The sequence below is a fragment of the Balearica regulorum genome, chromosome 1 (genome assembly GCF_011004875.1).
Source record: "Balearica regulorum gibbericeps isolate bBalReg1 chromosome 1, bBalReg1.pri, whole genome shotgun sequence".
In the NCBI taxonomy this organism is placed as follows: Eukaryota; Metazoa; Chordata; class Aves; order Gruiformes; family Gruidae; genus Balearica; species Balearica regulorum.
In genome coordinates, this window is record NC_046184.1 from 116443664 (window position 1) to 116467918 (window position 24255).

General features: G+C 35.7%; 1 protein-coding gene across 8 annotated transcripts in view; it reads left to right on the forward strand.

Annotated features, from left to right (window-relative positions):
- ITSN1 (intersectin 1) overlaps positions 1-24255 on the forward strand; it is a 145605-nt gene that overhangs the window by 60478 nt on the left and 60872 nt on the right. For all 8 annotated transcript variants that reach the window (XM_075771243.1, XM_075771268.1, XM_075771300.1 and 5 more), the window contains 7 exons: positions 1187-1336; positions 1512-1652; positions 7090-7177; positions 7351-7490; positions 16881-17005; positions 22271-22500; positions 23830-23951. In XM_075771243.1, coding sequence (XP_075627358.1) covers positions 1187-1336; positions 1512-1652; positions 7090-7177; positions 7351-7490; positions 16881-17005; positions 22271-22500; positions 23830-23951 — 996 coding nt within the window. The remainder of the gene's footprint in view (positions 1-1186; positions 1337-1511; positions 1653-7089; positions 7178-7350; positions 7491-16880; positions 17006-22270; positions 22501-23829; positions 23952-24255) is intronic.

Genomic DNA, 24255 nt, shown 5'->3' on the forward strand with positions numbered 1-24255 from the left:
AACCTTTTACTTCTTTATTATTATTATTACTATTTTTCTTTGATATAAAGAGATGCTAGAAAATCAAAGAAAAACTTACGGGCATTGGTGGCATTCGTGACTTTCTGTGATGAGTTAATTTGTTAAAGAAAACACGTACTGGTGTCGTGGTTTAGCTGCAGCTGGCAGCTAAGCACCACACAGCCACTCGCTCATTCCCCCATAGTGGTGTGGGGGAGAGAATCGGAAGAGTAAAAGTGAGAAAACTCATGGGTTGAGATACAGACAGTTTAATAAGTAAAGCAAAAGCTGCACAAACAAGCAAAGCAAAACCAGGAATTCATTCACCACTGCCCCTGGGCAGGCAGGTGTTTGGCCATCCCCAGGAAAGCAGGGCGCTATCACACGTAATGGTTACTTGGGAGGACAAACACCATTGCTCCAAATGTCCCCTCCTTCTTCCTTATTCCCCAAGCTTTATATGCTGATGTCATATGGTGGGGAATATCTCTTTGGTCAGTTGGGGTCAGCTGTCCCGGCTGTGTCCCCTCCCAACTCCTTGTGCACCCCCAGCCTACTTGCTGGTGGGGTGGCGTGAGGAGCAGCAAAGGCCTTGGCTCTGTGTAAGCACTGCTCAGCAGCAACAAAGACCTCCCTGTGTTATCAACACTGTTTCCAGCACCAGTCCAAAACACAGCCCCATACCAGCTGCTATGAAGAACATTAGCTCTACCCCAGCCAAAACCAGCACTACTGATTAACTTGAAAAGCTATTATTTTCTCACTTTGCTAAATAACGATGCATTCAGTGAAGTAGCATTTTATTCTTTGCAAAGCTGCAGAATGTCTAATGTTGGAGGTCAGAAAGAGATTTGATGCTATCTTGGAGAGTTCTTGAAGTCTTAATATGAAACAACTTGTTAAATCAGAAAATTGGATCGTGGGAAGCTGATTAAAAAGGAGTGATATTCTGTTTAGTCACCTATCTGCTAATACAATGAAGCCCCATTTCACCAGTGTTTTCAAGTGAGCATTTAAACAACTGAGCAATTCATGTGCTTGAGTAGTGGCACATGTTTAGTCCGAAGTTTAGCAGTGTGTTTATATTAATGTTTTAATTGCACATTAGAATATAAATATCAGTGATTAGAATAGTTTCTCAGAATAGATATTTCATATTTTTTTTGTATTTATTAAAATGCTACAGGCTGCAAAACGGGAACTTGAGAGGCAACGGCAACTTGAGTGGGAGCGTAATCGTCGGCAAGAACTACTAAATCAAAGAAACAAAGAACAAGAGGACATAGTTGTTCTGAAGGCCAAGAAGAAGACCTTAGAATTTGAGCTGGAAGCTCTAGTAAGTGATCATGTTGCAGATAAGACACGCGAGCACTGTAGTGACTGTGATATGGCCATGTTTATTTTCTGTGATTTCAACTTTTAAATATGGAATAAAAGTACTTTTGAGATCCTGACTTGCATGACAAACCAATCTGGTAAAAAAGAAAGATATTTTTCTTTTTTTCCTAAAGAATGATAAAAAAAATCAGTTGGAGGGAAAGCTTCAGGATATCAGATGTCGGCTGTCTACCCAAAGACAAGAAATTGAAAGTACAAATAAATCTAGAGAACTGAGAATTGCAGAAATCACCCATTTGCAACAGCAGCTACAGGTGAGAAAATGTTCTCTAGTTTTGTTCTTAGCTTTGCATTTGACCTCTTCAGCTGCATCAATACCCTAAGCAAACTTGCCACAATAGATGTTGTGTTGTTCCTTGTACAGAAGGAATTGTTGTGGGTAATTTGTCATTCTTTTAAATGAATGTGCTTCAGACATGTCTAGGAATGACTTCCTACACTTGAAGGTGTGTCTATGATTATCACTTCATCCTCATGGAATCCTGCTGTGGGGGAGCAGTAGATAAATTGGCTGAAGATGTTAAAGGGTTTGGGGGGATGAGGAGAATGAAATTTTACAACATGTATTTTTGTTGGCAGTGATTGCTGTTTGTGTGCTGAAAGAAAGAATTGACTTCATTGAAGTGGCTTATTGATGATGCCTTTTTTTTAAATTATAAAATAATGAACTTTCAAAATTTAAGTTACCAGTTAAACCAGTTAGTTCTTGGTCTAACCATGGCATTCGTCTTTCCTACTTCTCTATCTAAAATTCTCTTTCAAATTGAAGATGGAATTGATCTGCTTTTCGTGAAAGAATATTCTTTGCAATTTGTAAAGGGTTCTAGATGAGTTGTAGTATTTGATTTAGGGATTTTTCTCTTATTTAATATTTTATATTGTTTGAAATTAGTTCTTGGCCAGTAATGGAGGCTCTCAGTGATTTCCACCACTCAGAGAGAATCTCACGCTCATGTTATGAGGGCTTGGATGTAAAACCTACCTAAAACCTATTTCAACTTTCTAAGCATAATTAATACAGTACCTTCATGTGAACAAAACCAGGAATTGCAAGTTCAGGGTTTTTCTTTTATGTATGAGGGGGTTTTGGGGTTTGGTTTTGTTTGTTTGTTTGTTTTCTTTTTTCTTAAAACATCTTACATTTCTATTGAAGTTTTGTGTACAGCATTACACCTTTCACAAGACATCTTACTTTTGGCAGTAGCTTGTTATAAAGAGTGTAATTTAGGGATCGTTCTTGCACAGTATTTGTGTCCACTTGATGCAAACAACAGCAAACAAGAAATGCTACTAAGGGATGCTTGTGACATAAACAACTGCCATTGTTAGGCTTGAAACCACACTTCTCTCTTTAATGAAATGCTCCTGTATTGGCAACTGAAAATGGTCAGAAAGCATTGAATCAAGGTGGGAAATTAAGTTACACTTAGCAGTACTAGCTCAAAGAGACAAAAAACTGACTATGCTTGATAAAATGTGTGAAGAAGCCCTCATTTACCTGAATAAGTTAAAGACTTTTGATCTCATGTGCACAGCCAATCTCCATGTAAAAGCAACAACCACCTGAATTTCCCTCTAACTCTTCTGTTCCAAAAACTTTCCGTAGAAGTGGTCTAAGGTACTATAACTTGCTTCAGAAGAAGCTAAGCAGCTACATAGCCATTGATAGATAAAGGCTATTTCAAGAAATCTAATGGAATTCATATCCTACTTTCATATGTCCTTTCTGTGAACTTGGTAATTTTTATTCAGTTAGTCTCTGTAGTCAGAAAAGATAAAGCATCTCTTTGCTTTTGTCATAATACAACAAATTAGGAAGGAAAAAAATTATGTTAGAGTAAAAAGCTTTAAGTCCTTTATGTTATAGTAAAGACCGATGTGCTACAGTTGGGTTAGGGTCCTTATAACAAAGATTGTAAAAAAACATGAGAAAATATTATTATCAAGAACTTGGAATGAGCTTCCACACTGGGTATAATAAATGAAAGGTGTGGAAGGAAGAAAAAAATGTGAAAGCAACACTATTGGGAAACAAGCAATGAGAAAGATAATCTATCTGCAAGTAGACGTAGTACTTATTAAAAAGTACTAGATAAACAAGGGGCAGTGTTCTCTGTAGACTCCTTAACTTTTTTTTTTTTTAATTTTTAATCATATCCTTGGCTGATCATAGATTGCTTTTTACTTACCTGCAGGTTTTATGCTTAGGTTTCAACTACATCACCATGAAATGAAAAGTTAAGGAAGGCAGGGGGATTCTTCACCTTTCTGACATTTAGTTTGTGCTACTTATTACCTCATTACACTGTCCAAAAAGGAGATTGCTTTTTTTGTATGTGTGTGTCTTCAGCATTTTGACACCACTCTGAAATTTTATTGAAACTTTTGACGAAGTACAATGAGTTTTGCACAGTTGTCTACATTTTACTCTTCTTTTGGAATCACTGCTATATTTGTAGTGATTTTTACCCATCTCTAGCCATTGTAATTGGTACTAGATGGCATGTATCCAGCAGCTTAGTTAATGCCTATTCACTTTGTAAGTTGCTTTGTTCACAATGACTGTATGAGCACTTCTGTAATGAAAATCACACTTGCCTTTCTTGGCAGTTGTTTTGTTGGATTTTTGGGTTTGAGGTGGGGTTTATTTTTTTGTTTTTTGGTTTTTTTTTTTAGGTTGACAGCGATAGCTGTGGCTTTGCTCTTCTCTCAGCTGATCATTGATCTCAACCATTATTTTTTCAGTTAGTGTCGCTTGAGGGGTTTATGACAATTATGATTCCAGAAAGAAGTGTCACTACTTAGTAGAAATGGCCAGATTTTATCTGGGGAGAGCCTAAAATGGTGGATAGCTTTTTCCTGAAAAAAAAAAAGCTTAGTTTCTCAACTGTTCTGTAAATTTTCCCATCTAATTAGTAGAGGAAAGACTGAACCAGTAAGTGACTTTTTTAAAAGGAGGTTTTGATCCTCTAAACTCTCCAATAGATTAAAAAGTCAGTATTGTCAGTTATCTTTGTAGAATGATGTATCTTCACTTGGAAATATTTTAGTTTAATACATTTGACACTTGCTATGGAAAGATGAGTTACTTCAAAGGAGTAATTATTCTTTAACCTATTAATTAGTTTCAAGATGGAGTTTGATTAAACTTGTGGAAGAAATTGTATAACAATTAATCCTGGGTGATGAAAATTTCTGCTACTTACATGAATCTGAGCTATCTGATAGAATGGTATTTCCAGGGATGTTCAGAAGGATCCTGGCTGCCAAACACCTTAACTGTCTGTGTTTGAATCATGTTTATATTGTCTGCTGAGCTTCTGCTAGTTATCTGCAGGGATTATTTGCTTCCTTTGATGAGCACACTGGCTCCCAAGTAATTTGGCTTTCCTCTGAAGGACTGAAAGCAGGATATGTGACAGAGACTTAAGATGTATAGTGGTATCTCAGTCCCTTGTACGTCCTCTTGCTCAGGGCATGGGATCAGAAGAGAAATTTCCCTCATCAGATTGACAGGAACTGTCTTTTGATTACTTTATTTGCCTTCTACTGCTGTATGGGACATTATTCAATTCTTGGCAATTTCTTGTGGTGTGAAACTTCAGTCTTAATGATGCCATTAATTTCTTTCATCTGTTTCTTCAGTACAGCTAAAGGATGTGGAAAAGCATGTTGTGGATGCTTTTGGAATAGATGCTTATTACATAGTTGTCTGTGATTTCAGGAAACAGAACTTGACCTTCATGATCCCTTGGCATTCTCTGTCCTTAAATGCTCTCCAAACTATTCTGTGTATTAAGATTGAGTAGTCTGGAGTTTAGAAGTATTCTGACCTTTAAAAATAAACAACTAAGGTTAGGATTACATTCCACCCTGGAATACTGTCCTATGTTACTTTTTGTGCTTGAAGAATGATAAATTTTCTATAAGTCATGTTTCGTTTTGACATCCATTATGCTGTTTGGCTTATCTAAATGGTTCTTGAATTGGAATGATACAGGTTTGTTATCTGTGTCTTGAAAGATGATTTCTTTTCCTCTTTCTCTTGAGGTTTATCCATCAATATATTTAGTCTACTTGATGCCACCTTTCTTGGATTATACTACTCGAAAACTTAATTTCTGCAATGCCTGTGTGCTATACTAATTTAATAATACTGTTTAAATTTTTCATCCCAAACTATGGCATGGGGCATGCAGGTATTTGGGTGGGAGGGTGTGGTGGAAGGGAAAGTGTGAACAGGAAAAACAGTGATTTGCATGTAGTTGAAGGGCATGGTAGTGGTGGTTGTTGGGAAGGAGGCAGTCCCCCTCAGGCAGATGATTTGGAAAATGCTGCATTATATATTGCTGTTTCTCATTTGGTTCTAGGTAGGGATTAATAGCCCCTGATAGGAGTATCTGGCTTTCATGATATCCCTGAAGGGATATTTTGCTATATATTGCTATAGGCAATGCAGCTGAACAGTGAGGGACACATGTAACTCCTAATAGTCAAAGGCATAGTTTATCTTAATTTTGATACTTTGTGAATTTATATAGTGCTTGACTCTGCTGTACTATCTAAGTATGTTTTTTGGAACATAAAGAGATTACAGTAGTCTGCAGTCATTGCATAATTATAAGATCTGAGCTGTACACTGTAGAGGCCCAATCAAAGACTGCCATGAGTAAAGTGGGGCAACTATGAACTTGTGTCAGTACAGTCAACTTTGTGTTCTTGTAACAAAAACTAAAAACTTTTCATGGGACTCACTCTGGTATTAAACGATTAGGTGACATTTATTCTTAGGATTGTATTCTTCATGACAAATTGAAATTGTCAGATGGCTGATTCCTCAGAAGCCTGCAATTCAAGACAACTGCTGAAATAAATTACTTAGTTTGTCTGAACGATGGGGTGTTGACACTCGGGCGGCTTTTATAAAATAAGCTGTTTCACATCATGCTTCTATAATATGTTTTGACAACCTGAAGTTAGAGGTCAAGGCTTATGAAAGGTGTATGAAGCAGCACTTCATCCTCCAGAAAGAGCAAGGATTATATATGAGATAGATAGATATATATATATGATCCACTGAAGGAGGAATTTCTCATCTACAAGATCTCCTGTAATATAACAGTGTACAACCATATGACTGTGTGTTGAAATTGAAAGAGACCATAATCCTCTTTCAAGTGCTAAATTGAGAGATCTAGGACTCAAGTATTCTCATCTAACAGAGCTTCTGTTGCGTAGTTTTCGGCCATAGTATATTCCTTTAAAGTGAAGGCCTTTATTTTCTCTTCTTTAAATAAACTACACATTTGTCTTTCTATTCCTGATCAAAGTTAAGTTAATAAAATGAGAATTAAATGGTTAGTAAGTGCTTGTTTTAACTTTTCCTGAAATCTATCCTTGTCTTTTTGCCCTGAATTTCAAGTAATTCCAAGCCAAGTTATGTATTCAGTGAGAGTCAATTCTCAAGTAATATGCTTAAATGTGATATGCTCACTTTTTTTGTATCGGCAGAAAACTATGTCTGAGTGGTAATACCACACAGATGGTGTTTGGATAATGACAATAGTACATAATTTAGTGAGAGAGAAAGTAGAGTCATTTCAGAAGACATGAACATGAGAGGTCTTATGGCTATTACCTTTTTGTCTGTTTCTCTTCTTGTTTTCTCTCTCCTCATTGTCCTCCATTCAGGAATCTCAGCAGATGCTTGGAAGGTTGATTCCAGAAAAGCAATTGCTTAATGACCAGCTAAAGCAAGTTCAACAGAACAGTTTGCACAGTAAGTATATTTTTGTACATGTCTAAGTTTGTCTAGGACGTGATGCTGCATTGCACAGTGTTTCTGTAGTTTCTTTTTTTGTGTTGCAAGATGCATGTTGAAAAATGTTGCTGTCTATGACCTAAAATTCTCCATATAAGAAAAAACTTATTTGACAATATGTTTAAAAACAGGAGATTCTCTTCTCACTATCAAAAGAGCCTTAGAAGCCAAGGAACTAGCACGTCAACAGCTTCGAGACCAGCTAGATGAAGTCGAAAAAGAAACCAGATCTAAACTTCAGGAAATTGATATTTTCAATAATCAACTGAAGGTAATCGTAGACTTTTTAACCCTTTCTTTTAAATAGTCAGTTAATTTTTTTTTCTAACTTGATGATGGAAAAAATATTGAACTAGAATTATTGATTTAGAATGTCAGTTTTGGGAACATTCTCAATTTTTTTTTTTTTTTTTTTTTTAAAGAAAATACTACTTAGCATCCAAACTCAGTGTTTGAATCAACTTAATCTGCAAAATCTATTTAAGAATAAATTTGAGCTCTGATTCCAGATCCATGATTGCAAAAATGAAATTGCCAGTTTCTGCCCTTTTGCATCAAAGAACTGTGAGACTGTAGTCAGCAAATCTGCTGGAATCAGTACTTCAAATAGAAATCTTTAATAAACAAACTTGATTTTCTACTGACATGCAGAATTTCTATCTGCTGTTCATAAGCTCATACTTGTTTCTGAATGTAGTTGTTTGTTGTTTGTGGTTTCATGCTTTATTGATCAGTCTTTTGTTAAAACTTGTGTGATTTTTTGTTTATTTCTGCACAAGAAAATTACAGAAATTGCAAAAGTCATTAGAGGAAGTGTTCTTCAGAGGGAGGTTGTATATCACTCCTTAGTTACAAACTTTTAATAGCTTTCAGTTTGTCATAAAATATTCAAATGTTAAAGTACTTTATCTGCCAATTCAACTGATGGTTTCTCCTGAAAGCTGACTAAAAAAATACTCAGTTTCCTGCAAGGTATAATAAATTGTGCTTCAAGTATTTAGAAGGAAAAGCACTACGATAGGTACATTAATGTTTCTCTAGTTGTTTTGAAATTAGATCAACTATGATTACATTATATGTTTGAGAATGGAAAGCGTGTTTGAAGTTAAGCACCAAATAGCTTGTTTGTTTTAATATTAAAGTTATTAATGATTATAGGAAAAATTAAAAGCTGTGGATCATACCACTACCTGTTTCAATGCCAGTTCAAAGATGACTCTCACGATCTTAGGCAGTGAGGTAGAAAGGGGAGAATCTCTGCAGAGTCATAAAAGACACAAAAAAAATATTCACAATTTATTTTAAAAGAAAACAGAATGGTTTACCTCACTTTTTCTTTTTTTAATATATGCTTTTTGGATGCATATTAACACATCATAATTTTTTTTCTTTTTAAATGGAGTCCTTTTGAAGTGTTTTGCAGATAAATATGACCAAAGGATATTAATTTTAAAATTAGTGCCAGCATTCAGTTAGATCATAAATTACCTAAACAACCTATAAATTTAAAGGGGGATGAATAATCTTAGTACTGTGACAGTAGCAAAAAAAACCCCAAACCACCCCAAAGCAAGCAAACAAACAAACTTCAATATTTTAAATACTGGAGGGCTCGACTTAACAAATAATAAGATAATAATAATTAAAAATTGAAAATGCACATTAAACAAAGACATTGAATAATCAGAATGTCTGCCATACATCCAAGAATGCCTTGACTAATTGTAAACCATTTTGCAGTTTAATGGGAAAATTAATTTCTGTGTTCAAATCTTAGTATTTGGAGTTATCACTTTAAATGCTGAAAAGTAGATACATAGACAGTTCTTTGGGAAGACTTCAGCAAGCTTCCTCTGGCTTGAGAATATCGTATTCTTCATTTCATAATGTGTAGTAGTAGTGCTTAATAGGAAGACCACTTTTTGATGCTGTATGGTGGTGGTTTTGCCTTGCTGCAGCTTTCTTTGCTTGCTTGGAAGAGATGGGTTTAAGAGGCAAAAACAAGACAGTGGGGCAGTTGTTTGAATCTTCTCCCTTTTGTAGTTTCGCTAGATGTGCAAGATGTATTTTGGGGGACCTGGTTGATTTTATTACTTAAATCTAAATATCTCTAAAGGCATATATACTTTTTTGTGGACTCAGCATGGTTGTAGTACTCCCAGTGCCAGAGAAACCTCTTAGAAGGCGCTGTGTGTGTGCAGCAGTAATTTAATGGCTGTTGTTCTTGTGGAGAGAGCTCTCAGAATGCCTTGCATATGAGACTTTATGCACAAAGCTAGTGAAAGCTTTCCTGAGGCTCATAGTTTTATTAGGGTTTGTGTGAAGTGGAAGTTCTGTTCTTAAACCAAGGCAGAACACACCTATCTCTTAGGTAATAATACAGCTCTAAACAAATTAGTCTAGGAACTTGCATAATTCTCAGATACTTTTACCTAAACAATCAAAAATCTGTGACAACTTTTAGGAACTGCCACTGGACAGATGACTGTTACATTTGAAATAGGTAGAACATGGCTTATAAATAATTGCCAAATTAATAGCTTCCCCAATTAACAGAAGAAATTTTGTTTACTTATTAGTAACTGGGTGCATAAATACAGCAGACTCATTTGGTGCTACAATACCTTGCAATTTATATAATTATCAGTCAACTGTGTAATGCTCACATTTAAATGCAAAACCTTTTCAAATAATGTATCAAAAATTCTACCACATCTGAGCTCTAAATATGACAAAGGCTTATTATCTTGTAAACTAAGGCGAAATATGTAAGGATGGGAAATACAGAAATGTTTATTTTTAAAATATATTTTTATTAAATAAATAAGCAAATTTAAAACTCCATTTTTAATCAAGGCTGTTTCTAAATTATTTTGTAGCTTCAAACTGATAGACTTCTTTTATGATGATCTGCTCTTACTTTGTGCTCCAGTATACTAACTGAGAGATGCAGGTTTGATGAAGTGGCTGTTAGGACGGCAGCGCCATACTTGACACACTGTCATGTGCAGCTTTTGTTCTCTGACAAGTGATGGAGTGGCACTGATGCTTGCCTTGTCTTCTATAATACAACTAGCTTCTGGACAAGAAGCAGAATGATGTGGTACTGTTTGCAAACTCCTAGAGAAAAAAAAAAGCATATCTAAATAGTCTTTAGGTGTGTATCATCTTACAGCATTTTGCACTTATTTCCTACAGGGAGAGGGAGTAATACATGTCTTTATTTAGTCAAAATGCTTAATTTAATAGAAAGCAGAACCAAAATTGTACATACGTAATCTACTGCTGAGTCTGAGGTACATGCCAAACAAGTTCTGATGAAATGCAGTGAAGTTGACAGCAATATTAAATGATAGCCTTTTGTCATCACTGTTGAGATTTATTCCTTATTGACTATGAATATTGGTTGCATTATCTCCTATGTGAATATATCCTTAAATTTTGCAAAACTCCATTTCTGATTCATTCTCTTGAAATAGGCTACACTTGATCTACTAATAATGAATACAGAAATATACTGCGATAGTACAAGATAAAAGGAACGATTTAACTAGTATCTAGCATGCCTTTTCATTGAGGAGACCTAATGTTGCAATATATTTTAGGTTACAGGTCAACTTGTTAACACTGTAGTAGTATACAGTGGGTTGCACTGCATCTGCCTCCATATTGTACATTTTATGTTGTGCAGTAAGTAAATAATTAAAACAAGTGTTAAATTACCTCATCTTTGCTTCTTGACTTAATAGCATATGTAAGTGAATAGGGAGATAAATGAAACACTTTTTTTCCACTGGATCTTTTGTCATCTCTCCAAAACAACTGATTTAGCTTTCTTCTGATTAGTGTTTTGGAGCTCAAGTACTTCAGTTACTTTTGTTTCAAGTTAACATCTCAAGAGTTGGGAATGTTCACAGAATTTGATTCCTTTTCTAAAACTTTGTGGAGTATAAAATGTTATTAATATTTCAAAACAGGTAGTTTCAAGTATCGTTATTGAATATCTTTCGGTAGAACCACATGGTTTCAAGAAACTGTTAGTACTTGTTTGGTGGAGAAATAGGTACTTTAGCCTGCAGCTGGTCAGATATCCTTTTAAATCAGATTTGAGGCATTTTATCAGAGAAGATAATAGTCTTGTGGATTGTGCTGTATTTGGCTATAGAGTAAGTGACTGTGTTTGTAACAAGGTTGAAAGTTGGGCCACTTTTGTGTCCTGAATTATGGTTGAAGGAGTCTTAACTTTCATTGCTCTTTAAAAATCTTAGCCTAGAAATGTAATAATTAAAATTGATACAGTTACTAGTGAAATGTAACTAGGCACTTGTTTATTTTCTCTACTTCATAACATAATTCTGTAGATCAGAAGGCTTTATATTAGATTTCCTGTTTGTGTATGTATAGTCCTACTATAATTTACCTTTACAGATTATTTCTACGTTCAGTGTGAATTTAATTTAAATTTTACAAAGGTCAGTCATTATACACTGTCAAATAAAGCAATTAAAATAATTCTTAATATGGTTCTGCTCTCCAAAAACCAAATAATCATTTTGTATAGCATAGAAGAGTCAAATATTTAGAGCTTGTCTCTGTTATTGCACAGGAGAAGACAACTAAATTAGTGTTTCTAAAATACATTAGTCTTGCTGAGAAGCTCTTCTCAGTGCTTGGAAAAAGCCATGAACAAGTAGAATCAAGTTCTTAAAAATGTTTTACATTTTGTGTTGTGTTCCAGTTGTTGTCAGTCCCTGTCTAGTCAGTGTGCACTGGACAAGTCTTGCATATGAATGCCTGTTTACATTTGAGCATTTCTTTCTTCCAGTCAGTGGCAATGGAAGATGCAATGCTGCAGTGCCTGGCAGTTCTCCTGGGCTGCGTCAACTACTTAGACTCCTTTCTAAAGGTCTCCATGCCATACTCAGGCAGTACACAACTATCTCAATCTGAGTGATGAACCTCCTCCAGTTATGTGCTTCACTTTACCATAAACAGATGAGTGTGCAGTGTTTAACTAAGTTAGTATTTAATAAGAGGTGCTAGCACTAAAACATAACTAAAGAGAAGAGTTGATTCTTTATCTAATCCTTACTGCCTAGTTGAGGATTGTGCCTTGAATTGCAACCTGGGCAAGGTACCAGTTAGTTATTTTTGTCTTTTGCTTATCTGAAACTTCAAGATTTTAAGTTAATTGCCTATTTTGGTCATGATGTTCAGAATTTTTAAAAAGAAAACACGTTTATGTTAAGTATTCCTATGCAGCTCTGTAATTTGTGATTCTAGGTATGAGAGAGATGGCAGTATGTTCCCTTTGTCAAATCCCCCAGAGCTGTAATACGGGGTGAAAGGAGGAACTGTCTCTGTCAAGGACAAAGCAGGCGCTTTGAGAGCTGGGGAATGGGTAGAAAAGTATTGCTGTGGGAAAGCTTCAGTGAGCACAGAACTGTAGGGTTCTTTCCTCTGGGATTAAATGCTCTGGTTTGTCTCAAGGGGAAAAGATTCGACGGAAACCTTGTATTGTAATCCCTAAAGTATCTTTAGTTCTATTGCCTTTCTGTCAAAAGGCAAAATTTGGGCTTAAACAACTACCTTTCTAACATTAAGGTTTTCATAGCAATATGACTTGTCTGTATATAGTGAGTATTACTCAGCTGTATGAAACTCATAATTTATATTCAATATTATGTGGGTACCTAAATGTGGCTATTGTAACATCTCAAAATTATAGTTGTTAGTCTGTTTGTGAATTAAGTGGAAAGGTAACAATTTCTCTCTGCTTTTAAGGTAAGACATGCTTTGTCCTGCACACCAGAAATAAGGAAAGCATTGTTATGTCTTTGGAGTTACAATATACAATTTGTAAATGTACAGCTTTTAAGTTGCTTTTGTCTGTAAAAGATGAGTGTAGGACTGTGCTGAATATTCAGCTGGCAAATGTTTCATTCTGTTGACTGTTGAAGTGTTACTATAATTTTGTTCAACTGGTGTCCTATAACACTGTGGGACATGCTGATTCTTTCTCCTCCATCCTCCCACTGGTACTTGGTAAAGCAACAGAGCATGTATCTGTTGCATAAGATCCCGATCAAATCTTTATTTCCTCTTAGTTAATGCAAAGAAGGATATATATTGTATTTTTTTATCTCCAAAAATATTCCATCCAGTGCTAGGAGTATAAGCTAGGTTGATTTTCCTAACTGTTACAGGTATGTCACAGAAAAATCTCTTCACCAAATACTGGACTAGCACATTGGCTCAACTGAGAGGGAATAATGTGTTAAAATGTCTATAGAAAACTTAAATAATTATTAAAATGTCCCTTGAGATCCTAGCTTGGCTGAGCATATAGATAAAATGAAAAAATAAACAAACAAAAAAAATTTAATTATTTGGCCCAGAGTTGGCAGCAGCACTTAACCGCTATGGTGCAGCAGTTAATGATCCTACTATACACACTTAGTATGAGAAACTACTTGCTCCAGGCAGACATGGAGGCATGGCTCATAGCTACAACTTCCCCAGTTTTGTATTTGGGAGTAAAAGTGGCATACATCATACGTTTAGTGGTGAGGTAAACTTAACATGTCTAAACTATAATAAATAAAGTTTGGGCTAGCCTTGTAGTTGGACATCTAATGGAAGTAAATAATGTTTGGTGCACAGATGTAACAAGTTGTAACTTGTTTTTATGTGTTTGCAAATTCAGGAAGTTGTGCTGAAGGGATGAAAATACAATTATTCTGAATTAGAGGTAGATTCCTCCTGATTCTACATATATTCTAGTTTACAAATTTCTTTTTAAAAAGTTATCTAAGCTCAGATACTTGCATCTGGGTTGTCTCACTTAAAGCTTTTGAGATCTGTTGGGGTTTTTTGTTTAACTATGATAGCCTTCGTACTCTTCAAGAATTTTGGTTCCTCTTTCTTTGCCTGGTGATTATTTCTGTTTAACTGCTCAAACACCAGAGTTTGGAATAAAGATGCAAAGGGGAAGTAAAAACAAACCTGGAGAGCACTGTTGTCTAAATAACTTAAAATTTTGCATGTAACAACATGTTATCTTCAGTGTTGCCTTCTTAGAAGTCTGTGACTATCCCAGATCTCTGCTCAATAGCAAGAGGAGTTCTCATTAGCCAGGACTCAGAATCTTGAGCTTCTTGGCATACGAAGTTAAGTGACAGGAGGGGATGTCAATGTGAAGGAAAGCTAGAGCAAGTAGAACAAAAACAGATTTCTAAATGGAAGCCTGTGCTAAAGCTGAACTAAACGTAAGAGTGAGAAACTAGTGCTTTGGATAGCAGTCTCTTTATCCAGAAAAGAGAAACAGCTTGTTAAAAATCATGAATACTTGTCAAGATATTTGATAACTTCACATAAGTTGTATTTTGAGCTTCAAGAGCTTTTAGTTTTTAGTTTTATGGATTTCTGCAATCTACAAAAACTCCTAATGCTGCTGGCCAAGCGGAAAACTGCTTTCAACTGTGCCATTTTCTAATCTCTGTCCTTTCAGATGAATACTTGTAAATCACGCTGCTCCTAATGTTCTTATGGTTGTATATTTGTCCTTTGTACTTGTACGTATTTTTTGATACAAATAGGGGTTCAGGTAATCGTGTAGAGAATCCGGGGACTGTGATTCCCCCAGAGAAGTTAAACAAGGGTCAAATCCTTTGTACCTCAATATAGTACAAGTGTAACAACATTAAAGAAGCTGAATTAATACCATATGGTTATTGAAAATGACTGTTCAGTCTAACTAGCACTTCAGAAACTCATAGTCTGGTCAGAGGCTCCGGGTGCAGTTGACCAACCATGTGTTCACTGCAATCGCCTGATCCCTTTATTTTCTTGTTGCTCTATTCAGGCTCTGCATGAATCTTTATAACCACAGGCATTCAGAGGTTAAAAATTTTCCCAAATGCAATATCCTGCCTGAATAATTCTAGTGATTTTGCAAGAGTAGTTTAGTTTACGTTCCATAATACCCATTCTAGATCCTAACTGTCTGCTGAGCTTTAATGTGACTATGGAAAATAATGATGCTCATAAAAAAATGGTATTGCCCAGAATATCTCTGTATTCCAGTGAGTTTCATGACCTTAGCAGAGTTTTAATTAAAACTTGTCTAAGAACTGATTATCTCCTTAATGATGCTGAATTCTGTTTTCATTGAATTTAAAACTGAGGATCATTAATGAAATGAGACTGAGAGGTAGGACGTGAGGTTATTTTAACTTTTCTTTTTTTTAAACTTCCATCCATATATGAGAAGTGTTTTTAATACCTTGCAATGGTCATGTGCTACTCTTTTTCGTAATGTAGTTATTTTGACATCTTAAAATTTGATGTTGCTCAGTGTGCAGTCATTCAGCACTAATGCATGTATTACTTCAACCAAAATTTTTAGACGCAGTGCAAGTACAGTCTGTAAATAAACAAGTACTAACTTCAGCTTTTATGAAACTATAGCTAAGAAGTTACTAATGTTGTGAAATTAATTTACTGAAACTTTTCTCATTTTGGCCCTTTGAATCACTTGATATCTGGTTGGTTGGTTGGGGTTTTTTACTCTTACGCAATTTTCTACATTTCTGTCAGTGCATGAGGATAGTTACAGGAAGTCTTCATCTGGCTAATTTGTAGATTGTGAATTTCTGAAAAACTATCCAAATACTTTTAAGATTACCTGTTTCAATCCCTGAATGAATTAAGATAAAGCTTTTAAGGATACACAAACTAAACAAACCTGCCTGATGTAAGTCAACATATTTCAATAAAAGCAGACATTATTAAAATACAGATTTAGAAGCAATTTCCTGCTACAAACTTTTTCTGCATATTTTTGTCTGCACTGTATTTTCATTAAAACATATACATTTTTTTAAAGTGAACTATTTTCAATGAAAAATTTCAGTTGTCATAGGTAAAGTTATCCTTTTTTTCCTTGTAATACTGAGGAGTTCAGATGCAAAATTCTAGGTTATGCAAAGAGATTCAGGATAAAATTTGTAATTGTGTTAATAGGTGTTCATGCAGAAAACAAATCTTGAGAAAGAGATGATTTTATTATTATTTATGTTCTAAATGTTCCAGGCAATGTCCTTCCAGTTAATTAGAGGAAAACTGACTTGTATATGTATGAATACTCTCTGTGCCACAATTCATCCCAAAGACATGGCTTAAAGATTTCAATCTCCTGGTTATAAAACTATCCTGAAGATTCTTTATTAAATCACCATTATGTTCAAAATAAATCTGATTAATTGAAACAATTGCTAGTATGAGCGGCTCAGAAGGCAAATTTTTGTATGGAATGTAATAATTCAACAAACCAGCAAACAAAATAAAACATAAGTGTCTTTTCAGATTAAGCTTTGTCAAACTTCTGTCAACTTTTTAGTCCCATTAAAAAATGGCTTTCTTGTTTCTTAACCTTTTAACATCTCAAGTTATATGGATAAAAATAGGAAAACAGTGATTGATTGATTTACAGACCTTTGAAATCTACCTTAAATGTCTGCCAATGCATTTGGCAATACTGCAGGTTTGAACAGAGGTATCCAACCATTTGCAAGTTTTGTTACTTCACAATGAAATATATGGAGCCATTAGTTGTGATTCACATAGTATATGTTTACACATATTTTACTTTTTTCTGTAGGAGCTGAGAGAAATACGTAACAAACAGCAACTACAGAAGCAAAAGAACTTGGAAGCTGAGAGGCTGAAACAAAAGGAACAAGAAAGGAAGACAGTAGAACTGGAAAAGCAAAAAGAAACTCAAAGGTAACAAACTGCTCTAATTTAAGCCCTCTCTGTAGACATGTTAGAGGGCAAAGCATTTTGCAAACAAATGAAATAAAACTTGGTGTTTCCAGGAGCATAATCCAATCTCAAATAATGTATCAGTAAATGGCAAGAATACCCAAGACCTAGACCAAGTTTCATTTCGATGCAGATGGTCCCTCTTAAAACTATGGGAATCTCTTGATTTATCCTTGGATGAGAAGTGTGCTGTGGAGATGAGCTGCTACATCTGTCTGTGACTCCTAACTGTCAGTGGTACATACAGATCTTAGCAGTGTTACTTAAACACGTAGTGTACTTCTACACCTAGAGAGGTTCTTGAACAGTGTAACTAACTAGCTCTTTTATACAGACAGCTAATGTTTTTTTGCTACACACTTTGTTTTTCTACGTGTTTTTCCAATTTGTTTTTTCTACATGTACTTATATTTATGTGAAGTGAATGGATATAGGCTAGCAACTAATTCTATTCTGACATCATTTATCAGTAGCTGTTTGATTTAATTTTTAGCAATTGCCGGGCTTTTATACTCTTAATGTAGACAGATGTTGGTCAAGAGATGAAAACAAAAGCCTGGGAACGAGGGCTCTTAAATTATTGTTTATAGCATTACATGGACTGTGACCTAAAGCAAACGGATTGTCTGTGTTATTATTTGATAAGCCAACATAGTTTTTACATTTCAGGCAAAACCAAAACAGGGTGTCAGTGAAAAGCATATCTTCAAACAGAAATCGTATACATAGAAAGCAATTAAATTTAGATATTCTTAAATCATTTGCATAAAACCTATGCATTTACAAATCTTAAAGATCAACTTCAGAAATAGCAAACTTTCTAAGAAAACAGCTTTCTATCATGAAGAAATAACTACACTAAATAGAATAATTATATTGGAACTTTCATTGGAAACAAGAAGGCTGCTGAGGTACTGTGAGTGTAGGAATACTAAAAATAATCTATTTCAGAATATTAAATACTTCTTCCCAGAAAAAATTGAAATTTAAAAAAGCAGATTTAAAAAAAGAAAAACTTCAGCCATGGAAAACTTCATGTCTGGCTTTTCATTCTAGCTGAGCATTCAGACATTATTGGTAATGGTAAAACTTCATGCTGCCCAAATAATCAAGCTTCTAAATAATCGTAATTGGTATACCTGCTAATAAGCAATCTCCCAGTCTTACTGATTTCCAACAGACACCAAAATGGATAAGGTAAATGATTATTGCTCACAACCTGCATACTGCCCCATAATGATTACGGAAATATGCTGCCTTTTTATAGCTCTAGTGAAAGCAAAGGAAGAAAGAATAATCTTAAGATCATAATTATGTACATTTTAACCTTTGGCTTAATGGATTACCATGATCACTTTATACTGAGAATCATCTTAATTTTTTGTTGGTAATTATGCACTGAATTGTGCACATAACTTAATTGAGCAAAGATACAGACATACATATTTGGGGATGGTAGAGGTCTTTTTGAAGATCTCTTGTGGCTAATTAGTCTTAATTATCTTAAGGCTAATTCCATGCAGACTTGTACAATTGTGGAGTAATATACAGTTCAGAGGGGGGGAAAAAACCCCACATTTGAATAAAATGAATAGAGCTTACTCTTGGTGTTTGGCATAAGAACTGCCTAAGTGGTATAATGCAGTTGGTGAGAGAAAAAGGAAATTAAAAGAGTAAAAAATGCAAGTATAGATAAATCCCAGATTGGAGGTCATATTCCACAATTACTAGCATATCAGGAGTCTTGAAGTAAGGAAAAGAGCAGAATGGAAAGTTTTCTATTCCTACCTCCAAACCGTGGAGCTCACACCTAGGCTTGTGTTTCTTTAGCTTCTCTGTCTCTTCTTATTCCCTTACTTGTCTTCAACTTGTGATATTAGCTTCCATAACAATCAAAGAAGAAAATTCTGCACCTTTTGTGGAAAGAAAAAAGAAATAAGACTTACCCCACAACCCTCCAGGATACATTTTCATCTGCTTTTCTCACTCCAGCAGTTAGAGCAAACTTGGTTTGTAAGTATGGGAAGACTTAATCGCACTACTAGAAACATAATTAAAAACTCAATTTGTCATCTAAAACCCATCTGACTAAACTTGCCAGGTAAGACGCCACTCAAGTCAAAAGAAAATTGAGCTGTGTATGTGGTGCAGCTTCAGTGTTGCAACAAAACTACTGAGTAGTTGGCTCTGAATACTTCACAAATGATCAGGATGATGGGATCAAGTGCACCCTGATGACGTTTGCTGGTGATACCAAACTGAGTGGGGAAGTGGACACTTTGGAAGGGAGAGCCACCCTGCAGGAAGACCTGGATAGGCTGGAAGAGTGGGCTAACAAGAACCTTATGAAGCTCAACAAAGACAAGTGTAAGGTCTTGCACCTGGGAAAACATAATCCAGGAGTGCAGCACAGACTGGGATCAACCCAGCTGTGGAAAGGGACCTGGGAATCCTCGTCGACAACAAGCTCAATATGAGCAAACAGTGTGCCGCAGTGGCAAAGCAAGCCAACAAGATGCTGGGTTGCATCAACCAGGGCATCAACAGCAGAGATAAAGAAGTCATTATCCCACTCTACTCAGTGCTTGCCAGGCCACACTTGGAATACTGTGTTCAATTTATCCCCACTACATAAGAAAGATGTAGACAGGCTGGAGAGGGTCCAGAGGAGGGCCACCAGGATGACCAAAGGACTGGGAAGCCTGCCATATGAGGGAAGGCTGAGAGAACTGGGTTTATTCAGCCTTGAGAAAAGAAGGCTTAGGTGAGTCCTCATCACAATGTTCCAGTACTTTAAGGGTGGCTACAAAGAAGATGGAGACTCCCTTTTTACAAGGTTTGTATTGAAAAGATGACGGGTAATGGGTGCAAGTTACTCCTGGGGAGATTCCGATTGGACACAAGAGGAACATTTTTCACAGTGAGGACAATCAGCCATTGGAATAACCTCCCCAGGGAAGTGTTGGATTACCCAACATTGGACACTTTTAAGATTCAGCTGGATGGAGTGCTAGGCCATCTTGTCTAGACCATGCTTTTGCCAAAAAACGTTAGACCAGATGATCCTTGAGGTCCCTTCCAACCTGGTATTCTATGATACAAAGGACAAATTCAGTGATTAAAATAGGAGGTTATCAGAACAGTGAATTTATTAACTTGTTAGATGACTTTACATTGAAGACAGAAAAATGTGGCAGCACTTCATAGAGGAGGAAGTGATATCCTTCACACTGGTGTCTTAACCTCTACTCATACTATACTGATGTGGAATATTGAAATGGTATCAGCAATTTCATTGAGAACCAAAGATTATTATTTTTTTTGAGCTTGCAAGTTAGTCGCTGCTATCTTAAGCACATACTGGGTACCTTGATATCTCTCAAAAAATACTCTTGTCAACTCAAAACTTAAATTGATATAGATGAGATTTTTGCCCTCTGGTGCCAACCTACTGTTTGGAAAATGGATTTTTCCCCTTAAGGAATTAATTTTTTTCACACAGTTTTAGGCCAGGAAGTCATGTTGCCCTTGGACAAAATATGTTCTATATAGTAGGCCAAGTCTGTAATGACCAGCTTGTTGTCATGTGTTTGTCACTAATTTTGTAAGTATGAAGAAAGTATTGAAGTGGAACAGGTCATGGAACAAAATAAAGCACACTGCATCTGTTATAGCCCTTTAGAGTTATCTTTCCTGGTGCAAACTGTTGCTAGCAGAGAATATTTTTCTGTTGTCGTCTGTTGGGGGGGAAGGACTTGTTAGCTTTCACAGTTGGGAATGTGAAACTTTCTGAATAGTTCTGCAAGAGTGCTGTGTGAGACTTGCAGATATTTTGTTCCTTGCCCCTCAGCAGGAGGATCGGGACTGCCACATTTTCTGATTACTGTTTTTGGTTTTGTTTGTTTGTTTTTCCTGATTTGGCTATTTTGAGCCTTACCTAGGGATGTTTGTGGCTTTGAGAAAATAAGCAGAACCAATTTGTTTGATCAGTATTCCTGACTTCTTCCTGCATTTTAGAGCTGAAGTTAGTGCTGAGGAGATAAAAATTAAAGTGTATAATTTGCTGCTTATCGGGTTTCAGGGAAAACTTTATGGTAAGAATTCATTATTGAAAATGTCTGGTGATAACTGTAGCTAATATCTTCAGGCTCAGATTAAATAAAAGGAATTGTGAGGCAAATGAAAATGGTAACTTGCAATGCTGATATAATGGGATTCTCGGATTGCTTGAATTAGGCTGCTTGGGGAGAGATTTTGAAAAGCAGCCTTACAGTTACATGGAAGTGAAGGGCTCATGTCTGGGTTTTTGGGTGCTGAGGAGTTTTGTTTCTTCAGCCAAGGGAGATTTTTTTTTTCTCTTTTTTGTCTTCCGTTCTCCGTATGGTTCATCACTTAGCTGCATGAGATTTATAAATCCGATGGAAAACTATGAAAAAGGAATACACAAATATTGTTGAATGTCCGAGTTGAGACTCAGATGTTGTTGAGTTGAAGAGGTGGGACTGAAAGTGTAAGATACTGAATGTTGTCAAGCTTGTAATTTTCAGACCACTGTAAGCTGACTAAGAGACTGTTCTAAGATACATGTGTAAAGTTGCATACAATAATTAGAAAAACAGAGGTAAATATTTTCATGTCATTGTAGAGGAGAAGAGATCACATAAAGAAGATAAAGTTCAGCATTTACAAATCTCTGAAGAACTCTGAAAAGAAAAATAGTGTTGAATGGTTTTTCCTATCTTACATTCAGCTCCAAAACAAAACTAGGTTATCACTTCTGTATGCTCAAGTTGCTCTGTACCTCTTAGAGTTCTGTGGAATCGTATTGTGAGGATACAGAATTGATATGCATGTTAAAATAAAGAAAAATTATGTTAAAGGTAGTTTTTTAAGCTCAAAGATGAAGCAATTCAAGGTAACGGAGGCCTGTGCTTAGTAGTAGGTTACATGAAATGGTGTTCTCTCATTTGTCTTTGAGTCACAGCTTTTTCTTTATGTATACATATGGAGTCATAGCAAATCTTTCTGTATATTTCTCCTTTGCCCTGTAGGAGTCATTGTGTAAGAAGATGCTGTGAAGTGGTTGATAACTCACCAAAATAAAATTAAAAGCTCTTACAGGGTATGCGAAAGCCTTAAAGAGTACACTTTATACTATAGATCACACACAAGGACAACTAACTTGTGTTTGACTGGCTTAAAAAAACCACTTTAATTGTCCAACAGGCGAATCCAGGAACGGGATAAACAGCGGGTTGATCGAGTGCAACCAGAAGAAGAACTTCAGTGGCCAAAAAAAATGCAGGAAGATGAAAAGCAAAAAAGGGAAGAAATAACCAAGAAGAAGGAGAGTGAGGATAAGGGGAAACAGGAAATGCAAGAGAAACTGAGTAAGCTTTTCCAACCACATCAAGAGCCAGTCAAGCCAGCTGTCCAGGCTCCTTGGTCAAATGCAGGTAGAGGAAAAAAATCAAGAAATGCTGTTGCACGTGCCTCTTGAACAATTCTTTTCTGTTTTATCTTTCCATTTAATACAGAAGAATATTATGTTTCAAGATTGGATTGCTAGTCTTATTAAAGTAAATCATATATGGATTGAGCTTTAGATTCCAAAAAGTTGGTCTTTTAGGCTTCACTAGTCTTCCTAAAAGTGTGGTAAAGTGTGTAAAAGTGTGGTTAGCAGAGCGTAAAGCACAGTTGATGAGACTCATGGTGCCAGCTGAAGAGAGAATCTTAGCTCTAAGTTGTTGTAAGATCTTGGTGCAAGATGTCAAAAATTATTTCTGTACTTTTCTTTACAATTCTTATTTTGGTGTGGAAAATATGCCTTGGGATCTCTTAGAGCAGTAGCAAGCAAGTAGCAATGTCATTTAGTTATCCTTTTTCCTCTTCCCCCTTCCTCATGCATGTTGTTTACTGAACAAATGACCTGAAGTCTAAGATGTAATTCCCTTTTTTCTGCTACGCACGTGATCACTTTCAGCTGAAAGCTTTTTCTCTGCATTATCACCTGATTTTTGCCTGTATTGGGAATCACGGTTCCCCCTTAAGTGCCTTTGATACATACACAAAAGAACTGATTGGGAATGTAATACTTGTTTAAATAGTTGATCAAAGGATTGTAAAAAGGGAAAATTACCTTCTATCTTTTAGTCCAAATCTAGAATTGACTTAATGTTATATGTCCTCTTGCTAGGTTTTATTTGTGCGGAGTAGCAGAGGGCACTTTTATGACTGAATAGGCAAAATAGGAAGTGCATTATACAAGAGCAATTTAGCTTATATCTTTGGGGTTTTTTGTGTTCTTCTTTTTCTGATCTTTAGCGTGTAATTTTTTTAAAACACCATTTGTAAGGGACCTCTTTTCAGCCACCATAAATGAAGCGGCTACACAAGCAGACTCTAAAAGTATCTGGGGTACTGTTGATATATGCAAGAACACCACTGTATAACTTGACCCTGTGGCTGATCGAATTTAACCTACAAAATCATTGAAGCATGTGAAAAGTAATTTTTGTGAAAATAGTTGTATATATCATAAAAGGTAAAATATAGTAATATTTTACCTGATGTTTAGAAAAGAAAATAGCATGAAAATTGTATTTTAAATAACTCCTTTTCATATTTTCCCTTGCATAAAAGGGGGATAATATACTTCCTACAGACAGTGTAAGGTTTGTTAATTTTTGTCTTGATTTCCTCCTCATTTTTCAAATACTTAAAAATGATATGTTATGGTGTTTTTTTTCTTTGTATGGTTTTGTTTTTGTTTTTTTTCTGCTCAGAAAAAGCTCCCCTAACCATTTCTGCTCAGGAGGATGTAAAAATAGTGTATTATAGAGCACTGTATCCTTTTGAATCAAGAAGCCACGATGAAATCACTATTCAGCCTGGCGACATAGTCATGGTAAGAAGGGATTATGATGTTACTTGAAAAAATCACTTAAGCTTTTGCACTTGTGTGATTGAAATTATACATAGCAAGATTTTTTACAGACTCGAAAGAAATATTTCAGTGAATCCCAAAATGATGTGGTATGACATAGTAAGCCTATTATAGTAACAGATAGCTTCTTACAGTTCATTGTAAGTGTGAAGTTTAAACATAATCTATGAGTAGATTGTATCAGTTTTAGTATGCTGAGCTCTGTGTGTCTGTCAGTGTGTTTGAAAAGATTCCTATATGGAAATTATCTCAGCGAGAGGCTTCT